General features: G+C 36.8%; 1 protein-coding gene across 1 annotated transcript in view; it reads right to left on the bottom strand.

Moving 5' to 3' along the window:
• The window catches only part of LOC143244326 (calpain-C-like), a 94,001-nt gene that overhangs the window by 52,880 nt on the left and 21,230 nt on the right, over positions 1 to 19,891 (bottom strand). Inside the window, exons 3-4 of the mRNA XM_076488788.1 lie at positions 10,280 to 10,349; positions 1,833 to 2,088 (exon numbers count right to left, since the gene is read on the bottom strand). Coding sequence (XP_076344903.1) covers positions 1,833 to 2,088; positions 10,280 to 10,349 — 326 coding nt within the window. The remainder of the gene's footprint in view (positions 1 to 1,832; positions 2,089 to 10,279; positions 10,350 to 19,891) is intronic.

Here is a 19,891-nt window from a genome sequence, read left to right on the forward strand (position 1 = left end):
AATGGGCTGTCTCTGCTCTGCCTACCACTAGTATCGAAATCTGGTTTCCATTGGTGTGAGTTCGCAGTACCAGTGTCATTCGACAAAAGTAAATTAAAAAAACTTAAGACACGATTTTTTTTTCAAATCTTTGTACGTTATTAAAACTATATAATTTATATTTTCATTAGGTTTTAATGATCTCAGACTTGGCACGTGGGTTTTGACGATTTTCATTGTGTTCTACTCATATCAGAGTGTCTCCCAGTGATTCAGCAGTAAGTTTCTGAGTTACAAGGCTGAAATATGGAATTCGATTCTTCGCGGTAGACAAAGCGCTAACAGTCTATTGTATAGATTTAAAACGGGAGGTTGAAATTTTATAAGCTGTATGAAACATGGACGTCCTAATATAATGTTTTTTTAAATATTAACCCATAGCATAAACCTCCGAAATACATCAATTCAAACAATATCAAAACATTAAGTTATCACACTTTCAATGCAGTTTTCGTAAGTAATTTAACAATCATGGAATGGTATATTAAAAATCGGGGTTAAAGACAGTACCCATCTATTTTTAAAAGAGCTTAACCCTCTTTCAATTTAGAAATCCAAGTTTTTCGTTACCTAAGTACAGCTTCTAATATCCGAAATTTGTGAAACATTGTTTTAAAGTGTTATACAAAACAAACAGCGCAATGAGTCTATAAATATTTAATAGATGTCGATAATGTAAGTTATTTTACAACAAAGATTTGTTAACTTCTTTGTTTTAATCATAAATCTAAATAAATAATTATTTGTGTTCCACGGCGTGTATTGAAAATCTGATTTTTAATGTTAATATCTCCCGGCTTTACTGGTGATCATCAGTGAGGAGAGTGGTGGATGGTGGAGAATTTATAACAAAAGTGCGTGCACGTTTAGATCGTACTTAAGTGTTCGTTTGTTTTGTTTTTGTTGTTTTTTTTGGGGGGGATATCAAAATTGTGAATACTGGATGTAATCGTAATGTTTGTAATTTTACAAAAATGTTAGTTCACAACATACCGGCCGGCATGGCCAAGTGTGTTAAGGCGTGCGACTCGTAATCTGAGGGTCGCGGGTTCGCATCCCCATCGCGTCAAACATGTTCACCCTTTCAACCCCCACAACTAATTAACATTAGGCACGACTTACGCAGATGCCTTTATATACCTTTGGTAGGATTCCTCTTTCCTAGAAGAAACAAGTTAATGTTATGAACTTTGTTTTTGAATTTCGCACAAAGCTACTCAAGGGCTATCTGTGCTAGCCGTCCCTAATGTTAATTTGATAAACTAGAGAAAAAGCAGCCAATCACCAGCATCAAACGCAGACTCCTAAGCTGCTCTAATCGAATAGCGAGATTTGACCTAAACACTTATAAAAAGCGGTAACAAGCCACGAATCATGAATCCTCACATTAACACACTAACAACTCAGCCATGAGCCATGTGCTACTAATAAGCTCTGCAGCAGAGTTTCTCAAAGTGGATTCGCAAGGCTCCTTTAGGGGGTCCGCAAATCAAGTCTGAAATTTCATATACACATTTTTAACATGATATATAGAATACAAAATACTTTTCTTACAATTAAATTTATACAAATTGAAACATTTCATTGTAGAATGCAGCTTTTCAAGTAAACAGACTTTTTTTTTTAAACAAAAAGATCGATTGGTCCACAAAATAATTTTAATTAAAAATATCCTCGGGTTACTAAAGATTGAGAACCGTTGCTCTATACATATTAAAATTCACCACAATTAGAAAGCAGTTTCTAATGGCTACAATTTCAGGGTCTATTTATTCTCAGCGGAAAGTCCTCACTTGGCGTAGGCTTTTTCTAGAAGGGCAGCCCAAAACTGGTTACTGTGTTGAGAGTGCACGAAGACCAACATATTGTTAACGGTCGGGAGTCGGTCATCCACCACGACTTCCCTCCATTCTCCTGACCACCACAGTCGGAAGCGAAAAATGCCAGCGTAATCATCTGGAAGGAAATTCTGATCAGCTGGTACTACTCGGTAGAACAAACCTTTGGTAATGGTGAGGCACCCAATACAGGACACAAACCACCTGTCACCTGAAACGTATTAGAATTAACAACATATAATTGTGGTAAATATAATCGGGAGCTTTCTACATGTTATTTCATGTTCAATCTTCATAAATAAAGTACAAGTAGAAAAACTGTAATGTCATATTAGCTAAGTTGTGACGAAGCTTATTTACGTTTAATGTCATCGGTCAGTTAAGCATGCTCCTCATTGACCTGATGTTATCGCGATATTTAAATGCAAAATATCACATATAAAATGAACAATTTAGTAAAGTAAGCCACAGTTTTATTCTAAATGTTGGGAAAGTTTACACATAAGTCAAAACAATTTACGACAAACAACAGACACTGCGTACGAAATTTAAATAAAAGCCTTTATGAGACATTACTTTTGAGCCAAAAGCATGCGATGTGTTCTTATGTACAACGTGGAATGACACTGGTAGCAAGATTTTTTAATGTCATCACAGCAACTTTAGAATAAGTTATGACAAGCAAGTTCTTATTCTCACAATGAAAAATGTGTAATGTTAATACAATAATTAATAAAGCTCTCAGATAAGATTGTATTACACCCTCCTCTAACTCTTTTATCTCTGTCAGTAGATAAAATCCCCCCAGTGGCTCTGCGGTATGTCTACGGACTTACGACGCTAAAAACCTGGTTTCGATACCCGTGGTGGGCAGAGCACAGATAACGCATTGAGTAGCTTTGTACTTAATTCAAAATAACAACAGTAGTTAAAAGCAAACTTTCTGGTGTTAAACGGTAACATTTATTTCGGATAATATAGGTGTACCATTACTGTATCAAGATTTGCCTATAAAACTGGGCTCGTGATTTCTTAAAACATTTGCAGAAATGTCTTTGTGTGTGTGTGTGTGTGCAATAGCATGCATGGGAAAGGATTTTTTGTGCATAAATATTGGCCCGGCATAGCCAAGCGCGTTAAGGCGTGCGACTCGTAATCTGAGGGTCGCGAGTTTGCATCCCCGTCGCGCCAAACATGCTCGCCCTTTCAGCCGTGGGGGGAGTTATAATGTTACGGTCAATCCCACTCTTCGTTGGTAAAAGAGTAGCCCAAGAGTTGGCGGTGGGTGGTGATGACTAGTTGCCTTCCCTCTAGTCTTACACTGCTAAATTAGGGACGGCTAGCACAGATAGCCCTCGAGTAGCTTTGTGCGAAATTCAAAAAACAAACAAACAAACAAGCATAAATATTGTATTATAAGCTGAGTGAAACTGTACAAGTAGGCTGTTAGAAATATGTGTAATTTAGAGAATGAAATTATTATAAGAGGTAGAGGAAGCATATTAAAAGTGAGGTCACGAGGTGCATTTGAAGGATCGAAGTGAGAGTATGTGCGCCACGTGTGCGCTCCTTACGGTCAGGATCCAAGGTTTACATTAAGGTCCTGGAAGTTCTTGGGCCCTGAATAAAAGTTTATGTATTCTCATGCCTTTTCTGAAAATAATTTTCCTAATTTTTATGTACTTTAATTGGAGCAGATTCATAGATAAGTGGCAAGTATCGATTATTCATAAGCATAGTGTACTGAGATTTAAGTGGTTTGTACCAGTAATCCAATAGCGTTTATGCTACTGATAGCGAGTTGCAAAACTTGAATATATATACGAAACAGAAAAGAAAAGAAAATAAAGATAAAACGTAATATTGTAATTTAATATGTGGAACATTATGGATTTGGAACCTGTTTGTGTTTCTGATTTTGATGCTTTAACTTATACGTTTTCAGTTCTAGTTTAATTTCAGATGTGAGCCTTGCGAAGTGAGGTCATGTTTCCTCTTAGGCTGTTTAGTTCATACCTCCAAGATGTCTGTTTTTACTACAAGGTATTTATTTACTCTTTCCATATTACACATTGTATTCTAATTTTATTGTCTGTTATGTGGCACTTTTGTTTTCTATTTTAGTCGTTTGGAATTTTGTGTATATCTATATACAGAACTGTGTGTTTTCTTATAGCAAAGTCACATTGGGCCATCTACTGAGTTCACAGAAGGGAATCGAACCATTGATTTTAGCGTTGTAAATCCGTAGACTTACCGTTGTACCAGCGGGGGGACGTATATAGAACTCAAAATATCTGTTTGCTTGCTTGCTTGTTTGTTTGTTTGTCCTTTGCGTTGACTGTGCAGGACATATTCCTTCACGTCAAAGTACGCAAACTACAATTTTTTTTCGCTACATACGCGTCTATCATATGCTAACCAACCCAGTAATTTTACCGTTAACATATATATTACACTATATGAAAATACTGTGTTATTTGTTTTATATGGTTGAGATTCTATGCAGACTTGATTATTTTGTAAGTTCGAGTTAACATTTAATTTAAAACATAGCATTAATTAGATAGGCTTTTTATTTATAGATTATTAATCATAGATTTATTAATACATCATATATTTAGCCTCATGCACAAAAGAAATTTACGCAAAATCGAAACGTTTGTGAAAGAGCAAGTTGTAGGTCTCCCTCTAGTACAACGGTAAGTCTACGGATTTACAACGCTAAAATCAGGAGTTCTATTTCCGTCAGTGGACTTAGCAGATAGCCTGATGTGGCTGTGGCCCGGCATGGTCAAGTGGGTTAAGGCGTTTGACTCGTAACTTGCGGGTCGCAGGTTCGAATCCCCATCGCATCAAACATGTGTGGGGGCGTTATAATGTGATGGTCAATCACACTATTCGTTGGTAAAAGAGTAGCCCAAGAGTTGGCGGTAGGTGGTAATGACTAGCTGTCTTCCCTCTAGTCTTACACTGCTAAATTAGGGACGGTTTTTTTTTGGTTTTGAATTTCGCACAAAGCTACTCGAGGGCTATCTGTGCTAGCCGTCCCTAATTTAGCAGTGTAAGACTAGAGGGAAAGCAGCTAGTCATCACCACCCACCGCCAACTCTTGGGTTACTCTTTTACCAACGAATAGTGGGATTGATCGTCATATTATAACGCCCCCACGGCTGAAGGGGCGAGCAAGTTTGGCGCGACGGGGATGCGAACTCGCGACCCTCAGATTACGAGTCGCACGCCTTAATGCGCTTGGCCATGCCGGGCCATTAGGGACGGCTAGCGCAGATAACCCTCGAGTAGCTTTGCGCGAAATTAAAAAAAAACAAATAAACAAACTGATGTGGCTTTTCTTTAAGGAAACGCAAACAGTAGGCTCAGCACATAAAATAAAATTATACTGTCTACCATAAAATACACTATTTGAAAAGGGTAAGGCTTACATTATAATGACATTGAAGCCAAGTCAGCAAAAATGTTTTATTCTACTTTTTATAACTTGGATTGTTTATACCAGGAAGTGGATTTTTTTTCTTTTGATACATTATTGCATTTTGTTGAAAGTGTATTTCATACATGAATACCATAATGCTTAATATGGTATTCTATTCATAAAAATATATTAATTCACATTAAGGAAAATATGGAAGGGAGAAAACAGAGAGAATATGGTTGTTTGTTCGTTTTTCGAAAATACAGGTAACGCTGGGTAAATTTGTTTGTTCTGAATTTCGCGCAAAGCTACTCGAGGGCTATCTGTGCTAGACGTCCCTAATTTAACAGTGTAACAGTAGAGGGAAGGCAGCTAGTTTTCACTATCCACCGCCAACTCTTGAGCTACTCTTTTACCAACGAATAGTGGGATTGACCGTCATATTATAACGCCCGCACGGCTAAAAGGGCGAACATGTTTGGTGCTTGCGGGATGCGAACCCGCAACCCTCAGATTACAAGTCGCACGCCTTAACGCGCTTGGCCATGCCGGGCCTCCTTATATTTTAATATACTCATATAAGACGTAATGAGGAATGTATACAAGTAAGTTTAATTTTAGTAAGAAAAACTTAACATTCTATGTACAAATTTGTAATTTCTTTTAATGTTTTATGACTATTTTTTTCCTAAAATAAAGTAAGAATAAACATTTTATCATGATTTGCGACGGTTCTTTAAAAATCCAATAAAAGTATTTCAACTAATTGATATGACACTGTATAAACTTTGCAAATACTCACTTTTGAGAGGACCCGGCGTGGCCAAGCGTGTTAAGGCGTTCGACTCGTAATCCGAGGGTCGCGGGTTGGAATCCCGATCGCACCAAAACATGCTCGCCCTTTCAGCCGTGGGGGCGTTATATGTTACGGTCAATCCCACTATTCGTTGGTAAAAGAGTAGCCCAAGAGTTGGCGGTGGATGGTGATGACTAGCCGCCTTCCCTCTGGTCTTACACTGCTAAATTAGGGACGGCTAGCGCAGATTGCCCTCAAGTAGATTCGCGCGAAATTCAAAAACAAACAGACAACAAACAAAATAGAAAGTAAACTTTAAAAATAACTAAAAATAGACGGCATGCAAAAACATAATTTTGTTTCACAGACTAATACTAAACATGTCTCCACACAGCTGTACTGTTTTTTATATTATTTCTTGTTCTTCCTTCTTCTTCCGAACACTTTTCATTCAACAACCTTGTTTCATTTCTTGGCGGATTGATTTGAAATTTATATAGGGTTATATCCTGGTCCAAAACTCCATGACACTTTCTTTTCTTTGATATAAATCTTTTTAGAGATTTTATTAAATCAAAAGTCAAACACCCCCTCCTCCCAAAAAAATGTATGTTTTGGGCTCCTTTACGGTTATATTTACAGCAGCCAAGACGAAAAATACGTATTTCATACACCCAAGACATTGATATACAAAACAAAAAAGGCTGGATTTGCGTAGAGTGAATCTTGCTTCTGAGGACCAACACTTAACTGACTGAAAATTAATGTATGCATATAACTACATATATTAGATGTATGACCTTTAAAAATATATAACTACAAAATTCTAATTGCATGACTGAAAAGTCTTTCTCATAATACGTATATTAGACAAAGTTTTACTTTTGCTGTTCAGTTAAATAAACAATAATATTAAACAAAATTGTAACAACTATATAGGAAAAATTGTTGTTATTTTAATATGAGTATTTTATTGTTATTAGTATTATAAATAATGCATATTTGTGTATGTGACAGGTACTGACATTTCTCGCTGAGAAGGTATATAAATAAAATGAAATAACAGAGGTCGCTTCGAAGGTCGTTCTTCTCATTCAAAAGACCCTCGCCAAACGCCAGAAGTAACACGAATGCCACACCTGTTGTAATAGGCGTTTCCTATTCAACACCTCTTTTGTTTACCATTTCACCAAACATAGCACTTGTAATTCTCAAAGCACTTAACCCCACCAAAGAACTTTACATGGTAATAAAATTTCGAGGAGAAAGAACTCAAGTGGTAATTTATAAACACAACGGACTCAAATCATTTTGCGTACTGTCAGAACCCTCGACTGAGTTTGAATACCAACACCTGAAATCCCTTTTCCGCTGGTGAAATAGTCCGAGTGGTCTATACAACACACAGTTAGTTTACAAGCAACATTCTTGATGGACAAATACTATGACATCGATCGTTTTAGAGTAAAATTAAAAAAAACAAAACATTCTTCTTTTAATTTGTCAGTAAACGTAATAGCTTGGGCGCGGATTGATACAGCTGCTTATCTGTAAATCAATCGGTAACGTAACACAGAGTGGCTCGGAGGTAAGTTTTACTGCTATCGTTTTATCGCTAAAACCTTGGTTTCGACACTGCGTAGGCACAAGACAGATAGCCCATTGTATACTTTTGCACCTACCAACAAACACAGAGCGATGTTGTTCGTAGTTGTTTTGTTTTTTAGAGCAAACTACGCAACAGGTTATCACAATGTCAAAATACTTTGCTCTGCCTAACGCAGAGAATCGAAACTCAAATTTTAGTGCTGTGAGTTAGGCGACCTACCGTTGACTCATCGGGCAATGACACTCAGGCAAAAAGCTTCAACAAATTTCAAGTGTTATTTCTAGATAATAAGATATATTATTCATACAATAATGTATCGAAGTTAGTTGCTGGATTAGAAAAAAAGCGCGGATACTGGTGACGTACTATTGATTCAGAGTAGATAAGATCTGTCTTTATGAACAAAACTTTATCCCTTAGATATCAAGCTTCATTTTGAAATAACACAGAAATCTATCTATCTATTTTTAACACATCAAACGAAATAACAAGGCAATTGTGAAAAAAGCAAAATCATTAAATGTTACATACGTATTATTTCTTAGGTGCTTACTGTTGTTCTTATGAAACTCTTTCCAGGTTATGAAATTCTCTTTCGACTATCATTAAGATAGACATTCGCACACAGCGAAGTTTTTAACGTGTATATATATATATTATAACCATAAAGTGATAGACGGTGTATCCCCACCGCAATGGGGATCCTTCTTCCGCAGTCACCTCCAAAACCTAGGATACATTTTATAATCACACATTGTAGCTTGTACCCTAGGATCTTTTTAAAATATGCAGCGTATTTTGTTTAATTTTAATGTGTTTTGTTTATGGCTTAAAAATTGATGGTTATAATATAATTAATCAAAGGTTGGGATTTGCTGTTTTTAATGCAATCCTTCCTCATAATTTTGCTCACTTATTTAACTATATTTAAACGTAATTATTTAATTTGCTATACACATATATATATATATATATGAATGTGTGTACTCTCAACCAATTTATATTATGGATTGTGTTATAACCATAATTCTGTTAACAAAATTTCAAAACTAAATCGCAATAACTTATTTATTTCGTCACACACTAATCGATAATAATCTTTTGAATTCGAGCATTTATTTTCTTTGGGTTAAAAAGGTAAACATTATTATAAAGCATGGCATGTCAGGTAACTTTTATCAAGAAAAATTTTCCATTCGCCACAGCGAAAAAAAAAAGTTAAATAGGACTAAGCAATCTTCAGCTGATGGAAATTCAGTCTGAGTTGACTAAACCTTACAAATATTTTGACAGACCTTAATACGTTTAATAATACTATGTGTCAGGTTAATTCTTGAACTCGTGGTATACAAATAAACGGCGATGCATGTATGTGTTTGTTTATTTTTATCAGTGTAAGACTAGATGGAAGGAAGCTAGTCATCACCACCAATCGCCAACTCTTGTGTTGCTTTTTTACCAACGAATAGTGGAATTGACCGTCACATTATAACGCCCCCACGACTGAAAGGACAAGCAGGTTTGGTATGACGGTTGGTTTGTTATGAATAGCGCAAAGCTACACGAGTGCTATCTGCGCTAGCCGTCCCCAATTTAGCAGTGTAAGTTTAGAGGGAAGGCAGCTAGTCATCACCACCCACCGCCAACTCTTGAGCTACTCTTTTACCAAGGAATAGTGGGATTGGCCGTCACATGGTAATGCCTCTACGGCTGAAAGACCGAAAATGTTTGGTGTGACGGGGATTCGAACCTGAGACCCTCAGATTACGAGTCGAGTGCCTTAACCACCTGGCCGTGTCAGGCCTGTGTGTGAGTGTGATCTTGATAAGGGTAAGAAAATGACACAAATCATCAAGTATCTTTAAACATCAAAATCAGAAATAAAATAAACTAATTTGAATGGCGTTTCTCAACACGATGCGTGAAGATCCAAACAAGCGATAAAAGTTGACTTGAACTCTTGAATATAAACTAATTCGATTCTTAATAGACGTTTTCTCTGTTGTGATACTAATGACATTTCTTCTGATTACTACAAATGAATTTTACAATCTTATCATGCAGCACGTGCCAAGAGTGGTTTATCTTCGTGCAAAGTGCTCTCGTGGCTGTAAAACACCCGTTATCTTATAATCCCAATTCACTGAGGAACCTTTTAATATAGTTGTTAAAATGTACCTAATTTGTTTTACCGAGTTTGCGTCTTGAAAATGCTCATGAGACACTACTTCCAGACAGTCATAAATTGAGTAATATTATTTCGTGATCAAGTTTTTATGTCTGGAATACATTGTCGTTACAAATGGCGATAAAATGAGTCATACACTTTGGCAAAAGCAACTGTATAACCATACACATCCATGCTCAATTGTTAAATGCTAATTTAAACGATAACGTTATTTTTTACAGTTGATATCTCCAGTTACATATTCTTTAAAACGAATCGTTAAAAGTGGGAAATTGATACACTGGAACATGTTATTCATAGCGTGTTTTCTCAACTCCAGCGTTGTACAGGTATGATAAGGCTGATTATTAATAATTATGTAATTTTAAATGCTTACCAAGTTTTCCAGGGCTAATATCATATTGATCAGGTCCATCGAGAACAAAACTGGGATCAGGGCAAATTTCCTAAATAGAAAGACAAATAAAAAATTTATTACTTTTAAACATACAACTTTAACATCGAGTTAGTTCGTTTATTTGTCTTTGAATTTCACGCAAAGCTACACGAGGGCTATCTGCACTAGCCGTCCCTAATCTAGCAGTGTAAGACCAGAGGGAAGGCAGCTAGTTATCACCACCCACCGTCAACTCTTGGGATACTCTTTTACTAACGAATAGTGGGATTGACCATCACATTATAATGCCCCCACGGCTGTAGAGGCGAGCATGTTTGGTGTGACGGGAATTCGAACCCGCGACCCTCAAATTACTCGAGTTAGTTCGGCTTGGTTTGATGATAACTTCAAAGAATCATCTGATGGACGTACGGATAGCAAAAAAAAAAAAAATTAAACACAGTAGGCCTACCATGAAAAGTTAGATAACAAATAGCAAAGTATGTTATCAAATAATGGTTTCAAGCTTATTTGCTGTACTTGCTCCACATCGATTTCGTTCGAAATATCATCATAAAAATTGTTTTAAGTTTCTTGTGAAATGTTTATTTCAGAACAGTTATAAGCGATTCTATCATCAACTGTCCGAAAGATAGCCAGGTATGCACTATCATATCCCAGTGTTCTCTCTAAGCTGCACGGCTGCACAGCAACCAATGAAGTGCGCACTTCATTATTTCATCCGCGCACCCGGCATGTCCAAGTGGTTGGGGTGCTTTACTCGAATCCACGTCCCACCAAATATGCTCGCCCTTTACAATGTTACGGTCAACCCCACTATTCGTTGGTAGCAGTCTTCTTTTCACTGCTTAATTAGGGACAGCTGGCACAGATAGCCTTCATGTAGCTCTACGCGGAATTCAAAACTAGATATTCCATCTGCGCACATTCTCAGTAATGAGGAGAACTCAACACGTTGATAGCCTTAATGATAGGCCGAAAGCCAAAAAACACGAACTGCTACCATTGCAAAGTGGCCTAATGATCCAATAGGATCGATGTTCTAAAAATGTCCCCCCCCAAAAAAAAAAAAATTCATAGCGCACTCATGGTGCACACACAAAAAAATATTACGCACTTGGATTGAGAAATGAAATTTAGAAGGAACATTGTCGTCTTCTTAACAGCAGTGTTAGAACAAAAAGTTACATTACTTTCAGTGCATAGTTTGAAAACAAACTCTTCTAGACACATGAATATTTTGATAATTCCAAGATGGTAATCTTCATATATCCACACTGTAGCTTGTATGAATGAAATGAAATTATCACCACGTTTCAACTTGCGATGGCCCGGCATGGCCAAGTGTGTTAAGGCGTTCGACTCGTAATCCGAGGGTCGCGGGTTCGAATTCCGGTCGCACCAAACATGCTCACTATTTCAGCCGTGGGGGCGTTATAATGTTATGGTCAATCCCACTATTCGTTGGTAAAAGATTAGCCCAAGAGTTGGCGGTGGGTGGTGATGACTAGCTGCCTTACCTCTAGTCTTACTTACACTGCTAAATTAGGAACGGCTAGCGCAGATAGCCCTCGAGTAGCTTTGCGCGAAATTCAAAACAACAAACAAACAAACAAACAACATCAACTTGCGAATTATTCTTATTTTAATTCCCTATCAAATAGTATCAAATATTTATACATTATTTCACTGTTCGTTTTGCATGACTAATTCCACATCTACAACCTTCGTTAGAAGGTTATTTACTTCAGAACGTGATAGAGAGAAATAAATAACGAACTAAGAATCGTGTTTTCTTGAAGCCCAAGGAAGTAAGTCACTTTTGTGTCGCCAGAATGTCTGACCTTTAGAATGAGAAAATTGTGTTGTTTTTATGTTCCACAAAATATAACCATTCATGTGTTTACCTATATTCCCAGTTTAATATTGAATAAATAGTATATAATCTGAAAATCTGACATGCAAGTGACAGCTTATTTAAAACTATTAAATATTGTTTGAAGTTAATTGTTCTAAATACTATACTTGTAAATCGAATACAAGTTAAACATGATACTTTGCTGGTCGCTTCGATGTCTACAAATTCTTTAATTACTATTGTTGTTCACAATAATACACCAGGGACATCTGTGCTGGCTGTCCCTACTTTTGAAGTGATAGATAAAATGGAAGGCAGCTGGACAACAACACCAACAGCCAATTCTGGAATTAGTCATGTCAGGCCGAATAACAAGATTTGACCGACTGTAATGGACCTAAAGTGCAGGGCGCGACTTTTCTTTGTCTTAACTCTATATTAACCACAGAATTTCCACAACATGGCCTTTAAGAATTCTGTTGCAATATATCTCACTTACACTCAGTGGTAACTTTATTAGTTACAATAGCTCTTTAACGCAAATAGCCAAACAGCGAATTATGTGGCTGTAACTCAGTATATAAAGCATGCAGAGATAGTCAAGAGGTTCAATTGTTGTTCGACCAAACATTATAATGGGGTAGTTGCGTGATCTAAGCGACTTTGACCGGGGGAATGATTGTTGGTGCCAGACGTGGTGGTTCCATCATCTCAGAAACTGCTGAACTCCTGGGAGTTTTCACTCTCTACAGTCTCTAGAGATTACAGAGAATGATGCGAAAAACAAAACAAACGTCCAGTGAACACCATTTCTGTGAGCGAAAACACCTTGTTAATGAGAGAGGTCAGGGGAGAATGGCCAGACTCGTTCAAACTGACAGGAAGGCCACAAGTACTCAAATAATCACTCTTTACAACAGTGGTGTTCAGAAGGGCATCTGTAAACACATAACGTGTCGAACTTTGAAGCAGATGGGCTACAGCAGCAAAAGACCACGCCGGGTTCCAGTTAAAAACAGCAAAATAAGGCAACAGTGGACAAGGGATCACCAAAACTGGACGATTGAAGATTGGAAAAACGTTGTCTGGTCTGACGAATTTCGATTTCTGCTGTGACATGCAGATGGTACGGTCAGAATTTTGCGTACACAGCATGAATCCATCCTGCCTTGTGTCAACGGTAAAGGCTGGTGGTGTTTGTGTAATGGTATAGGGAATGTTTTCTTGACACACATTAGGCCCCTTAATACCAATTGAGCATTATTTGAATGCCACAGCTGCTTCAGCAATGTTGCTGACCATGTGATTCCCTTTACCACCACAGTCTCTACCCGTTTCTCAATGGCTACTTCCAACAGGATAATGTGCCATGTCACAAAGCATGCATCATCTGAAGCTGGTTCCACAAACATGACAGTGACTTCAGCGTACTCCAATGGCTTACACAGTCCCCAAATCTCAAGCTAATAGAGCATGAATGTGTTACCGATAAATCTCCAAAAACTACGTGATACTATCGAGTCGGCATGGAACAAAGTCCCTAAGAAATGTTTCCAGCACCTCGTTGAATCCATACTGCGAAAAATTCAGACTTCTGTAGGCAAAAGGGGTCCAACCTGGTAGTAGATAGATGTGCCAAGTAAAGTGGCCACTGAATATATATTAATGTTAATTCAATAACTTAAAATTAGTTTGTTTGTTATTAAACACAAAGCTATATAATGAGCTATCGATTCTGTGCTCACAACGGGTATCGAAACCCAATTTTTAGCGTTATAAGCCTTCATACTCGCCACTAAGACAATAGAGGACTATTTTAATGGAGGTTTGACTGTAGCTATAACGAAATAAAACTTACTGGTCATCAAAATGACAGATGTAAATCAATATATTTCATACATAATATAATTTATGCCAGTTTCTTTTTAACATAGCATCGCACACACATTTATTGAAGTCGTACTCAATTAAAATCTAGAATTTGCAAACGTGAATCTACGAGAATATTCAGCTAACACTACGTTATACCTATACATTAGTGAGAAAACACGTTTTAATGTAAAGAACTATATATATTATATAAAATCTATTTTTGTTGTACTGAATACTTCTGATAACATATTATTTCTTTTATGTGGATATTATTGATTCTTTCGGGTGAAGGTAATGATAACACAACAAAAGCTTTTGATGAGTTTTTCTTCATATGTCACGAAACGCTGATTAAAACGTAATTTCATTAGCCTAACATTATGATTTAATATAACTAGTTTCTCATTGATGTTTCACAATAAAAAGCTTAGTCATAATATATTCAACTATTTTTCACAAGTTCCCTTGTTAATGACTGGTTCGACTATAACGTATATTAAGACAAAATAAATCAAACGTAACTTAAAAGCTTGTTCTGAATTTTGCGCAAAGCTACACGAGGACTACTTGCGCTAGCTGTCCTTAATTTAGCAGAGTACGACCAGAAAAAAGGCAGCTAGTCATCACCACCCACCGCCAACTCTTGAACTACTCTTTTATAATAGGATTGACCGCTAAATTATAACGCCCCCACGGCTAAAGGGACGACCATTTTGGTGTGACTGGGAATCGAAACCGCTGATTAGGAATCGAGTGCCTTAACCACCTGGCCATGTTGGGCCAATTCAAAAGTTGACAGACTTATGTATGAAGAAAGTTATACAGTAATCGTTATAAGTGTGACATCAATCTATAAAGTAAACATGTGATTATTAAACAGATATAATGATCAGAATATTGTATTATTATCTTACAGGGAATTTATTTACTTTTTGTCGTCAGGGGAAGATCGACGAAACTGAGATCAAAAGAAGTTAAGAATGTATTACCGAGACGATCAAGTGATTAAACCTTCAACCAGAAATACATCCCTTATCTAACTATTATTGTCTGACATAGTTGTGTTGATCTGTTTTCAAGCGCAAAGTTTCACAATGGGTCATCTGTGCTCTTTCCATCTTGGGTATCGACACCAAGTTTTTAGCGTTATTAGTCTTTCCAGTTACTCTGAGTCGCTGGGGAGGAGGTCTTGTTTGGCTGTTATCGTTTATGAGCAAAGATACGCAATTTCTCATCTTCGGTATGGCTACCGGGAAAAATCGAACCTCTACTTTTAGCGTCGAAAGTCCGTGAACTTACCACTGATCCACCAAAGTATGCCTTATTTAACTGGCATGTCGTAAACTGTCATATTAATTTCTAATCAGTATTAAAAGTAATGAATGCAGTGCAAAACGGAAATTAATTTCTGGAAGTTGAATGCTACAGAATAAATCACTATCAGGGGCGTAGATCCTGGAGGGATGGGTGGGATACATCCTCCCTTCATTTTAGGTGGGGGTATGGTGCATACAATCATCCCCCCCTACAGTTTGGTCTTTGAATTGTTTTATTGCATCTCAGGCCTACAAATTGTGTGTTTGTTCTTGTGATTATCATGTTCTTATCAATCGAATTACATAATTAGGCCTAGATGTAGGCTTTTTCAGTAGCCGAAATGCACATCTTTAATAAAGCGTGCTTTGAAGCTTTTCAATCTAAGCGATAGTTTGTAAGTATCAGTCAGTAGGCCTAAGTATATATGCAAGTATCGTGGCAACAAGATTACTCTATGACTGCATGTTTACAGTTTTCAGGTTCACGTAATCAGAGATTACCAACTTGCAAATTGAACAATCCACATAAGTGGTTGCAAAAATCATCCCCCCATCGAATGTAAATAATCTACAACCCTGATCACTATATTAGTAGTAAACGGCTGATACCGATAGATAGTGCTAGAAAATATAGTTTTATTTGGAAATTCCTTTTTGTTGTTGTTTCTTTTTGTTTCTATCGCATTGAAACTAAATCATGTTTCAAGTAGTTTCGTGATCTAATAACTCCCAGAAGTGGCTGGGCATTAAAAACTGTGTTTGTGTCCTAAATTCCATCCTCCTACACCTCAAACCGTCTGATAATAGCGGGAACTAGTTAAAAGCTAGAAAACCTTAATATTTTAATGTTTCTTCGTGCGGACTCATTTTTAAAGTTTAAGACACAATGTCCGTGTAATCACGCACAACACACTTGTATACATATAATTTTCAACATCACAGCTAACGCATGAAGCCACAGCTCACGGCAGTCCTTCGATGTAAGGTACACCCCCTTTCAGGTGGAAGAATTTTTTTTGGACGGTAGGAATGTGAGGAAAAGTTTCTTGTCTCTTTTTCAAGCTAAGATTATGACTGCTAGTTACAACGAGAAGAGCAAAGTGTAGTAGAGGAGTAACACTACTAGTTACAACGAGAAGAGCAAAATGTAGAGAAGAAACACTACTAGTCACAACGAGAAGAGCAAAATGTAGAGAAGAAACACTACTAGTCACAACGAGAAGAGCAAAGTGTAGTAGAGAAGTAACACTACTAATCACAACGAGAAGAGCAAAGTGTAGTAGAGAAGTAACACTACTAATCACAACGAGAAGAGCAAAGTGTAGTAGAGAAGTAACACTACTAATCACAACGAGAAGAGCAAAGTGTAGTAGAGAAGTAACACTACTAGTCACAACGAGAAGAGCAAAGTGTAGTAGAGAAGTTACACTACTAGTCACAACGAGAAGAGCAAAGTGTAGTAGAGAAGTAACACTACTAGTCACAACGAGAAGAGCAAAGTGTAGTAGAGAAGTTACACTACTAGTCACAACGAGAAGAGCAAAGTGTAGTAGAGAAGTTACACTACTAGTCACAACGAGAAGAGCAAAGTGTAGTAGAGAAGTAACAATACAAGTAACAACGAGAAGAGCAAAGTGTAGTAGAGAAGAAACACTACTAATCACAACGAGAAGAGCAAAGTGTAGTAGAGAAGTAACACTACTAGTCACAACGAGAAGAGCAAAGTGTAGTAGAGAAGTAACACTACTAGTCACAACGAGAAGAGCAAAGTGTAGTAGAGAAGTAACACTACAAGTAACAACGAGAAGAGCGAAGTGTAGTAGAGAAGTTACACTACAAGTAACAACGAGAAGAGCAAAGTGTAGTAGAGAAGTAACAATACAAGTAACAACGAGAAGAGCAAAGAGTAGTAGAGAAGAAACACTACTAATCACAACGAGAAGAGCAAAGTGTAGTAGAGAAGTAACACTACTAGTCACAACGAGAAGAGCAAAGTGTAGTAGAGAAGTAACACTACAAGTAACAACGAGAAGAGCAAAGTGTAGTAGAGAAGTAACACTACTAGTAACAACGAGAAGAGCAAAGTGTAGTAGAGAAGTAACACTACAAGTAACAACGAGAAGAGCAAAGTGTAGTAGAGAAGTAACACTACTAGTCACAACGAGAAGAGCAAAATGTAGAGAAGTAATACTACTAGTCACAACGAGAAGATCAAAATGTAGAGAAGTAACACTACTAGTCACAACGAGAAGATCAAAATGTAGAGAAGTAACACTACTAGTCACAACGAGAAGAGAAAGTGAATAATTTGTGTGTTATTTCTGGACTTCTTGTCAACTCTTAGTTATTTTTGTAAAGATGTGATGTTTGCGTAGCACTTCGATAGTTAACGTTCGTTTCCTCATCCAGTTGAAACATATCACTGCGTTATTCAATGTGTGTTTTCTCATCCAGTTGAAACATATCACTACGTTATTTTGTTTGTTTCTTGATCCAGTTGAAACATATCACTACGTTATTCAAAGTTTGTTTCCTTATCAGTTTAAATATATCACTACTTCAGTCAATGTTTGTTTCCTCATGCAGTTGAAACATATCACTACGTTATTGAATGTTTGTTTCCTCATCCAGTTGAAACATATCACTACGTTATTGAATGTTTGTTTCCTCATCCAGTTGAAACATATCACTACGTTATTCAGTGTTTGTTTCCTCATCCAATGTGAAACATACAAACTATATTATTTTCCCGCATCATATATAAACCGAAATAATTGGCCAACATAAACAAAATCACTTCGTTAATTTTTTTTATTAAATCATAATTATCTCATTCTACCTTAGGCTACTCTACTAGGTTCTGAGGCAGAATGTGTTACAACAGTCAAACAAGCAACAAAGCGAGACAGTTGTCAGTCGATCTGTTTTGTGTTTTCGTACTTCCGCATTCCTCAAGAAAACAAAAAAAAGAAAGCAGAGAAAATAGTTCATAACGAAAAAGAAAACGAGGGAGAAAGAGATAAAAGTGTTATATAAAAGCTCGATCCTGTAAAGAAATAAAGGAGGTACCGAATAAGAATAAAAATCCTAATAAGAAATAGGCCTAAAATCATAAACACTTACCTTTGTGTAAGCCTGAACAGAAAGTATTCTTGTATAAAAACGTTTTTTGTAAGTTCAATCTGGCATGCAGTGTTTTTGTCGTTGTTTTTATGTACGTCTAAATATTGCGATTCATTTATGTAGTCACTCGATTTGAAGTAAAATATGGATACATGGAAAGTCGTTAGGTTAAGTTATGTGATCATGGTCCTACGAGAAAGGGAAAAACAAAAACAAAACTAGGGCATAAGAACATTCGTTGTTCAAGCGATCATTCTCTCGCAATATATTATGTCATCAAGAAGGAAGCGTACCAGATTCGGTTTTATTAACGTGAATCGACTTATCAAACCGTTTCGTTATTTTATTTTTAGAGCGATAAAATTGCTCTGCAGGTGGCAAAATTCACATAAATTTAAAACTAGAACGCGCAATCACGTGGAGGAAAAGTTTTAGGCGTGTGTATCTATCTCGAATCGCACTCAAAAGTACCACGTAAAAATAAAACGGATCAAGATAAGTTTCGAAACGAAAGTAGAACTTATTTTAGACTAGCCGTCAAAACACAAATAAAAAGATTAGATTAAAAGTTACGTAGTAAGAGGAACTGTTTGTTGTTAAGCGCAAGACTACACACTGCACTATATGCGCTCTGCCCTCTACGGTTATCGTAACCGTACTTTTAACGCAATGAGCCCTCAGACATAACGCTGACTCTCCAAGAAAGGAGAAGCGACAGGAACAGCAAAACGAAACATTTTCGTAGTGCAAGAAAAACTGTGAGAAAGACAACTTATCAGTGGTTTTTTTTTTACTACTTCACAATTCCAGGATGTCTGTGTATCTCACTGTCGTGACTAAATAGTTTCAAATATTGGAATATTGGTTGAAAAAGCTAAATTTTACTAATTTTATTGAGCTTTATGTTATTTATATCATGTTTAAATAGAACATTTTCAATAGGGCTCAGTAAAAGTAGAAATTGTTAGCAAAGGGGAGAAAACTATTAGTTAAAAATAAAGAGCTAGGGGGCGTTATAGTCACAAAAAAAGATGAATGTTAGTAAGATACGGAAGAAGGAAGAGCAATAACATGGAGAGAGAAAAAAAATAGAACAAGTCATTATTACTACCATAACAAATCAGCAAGCCGATGAAGCATTAATTGCTGGACATTCTGATAATAAGAAACAAAAGCATTATTAAGACAAGCTGAAAAGAAATGAAGTAATTGATAGAATTATCGTTACAACGACGGAGACGTGAACGAAGGAAAAGTTGCAACTGTTGGAAACTGCATCTATATGAATACACGTATATATAGATGTGTTATTCAGTATTCCCCGAAACGGCAGGATAGTTAAAACACAACGATGCGTGTGTTTCAGAATTTTCTTGTTTTAATTGTTTGATTTTACAGAAGAGATGTTACAGGAAAATAAGT

The sequence above is a fragment of the Tachypleus tridentatus genome, chromosome 1 (genome assembly GCF_004210375.1).
Source record: "Tachypleus tridentatus isolate NWPU-2018 chromosome 1, ASM421037v1, whole genome shotgun sequence".
Taxonomy (NCBI): Eukaryota; Metazoa; Arthropoda; class Merostomata; order Xiphosura; family Limulidae; genus Tachypleus; species Tachypleus tridentatus.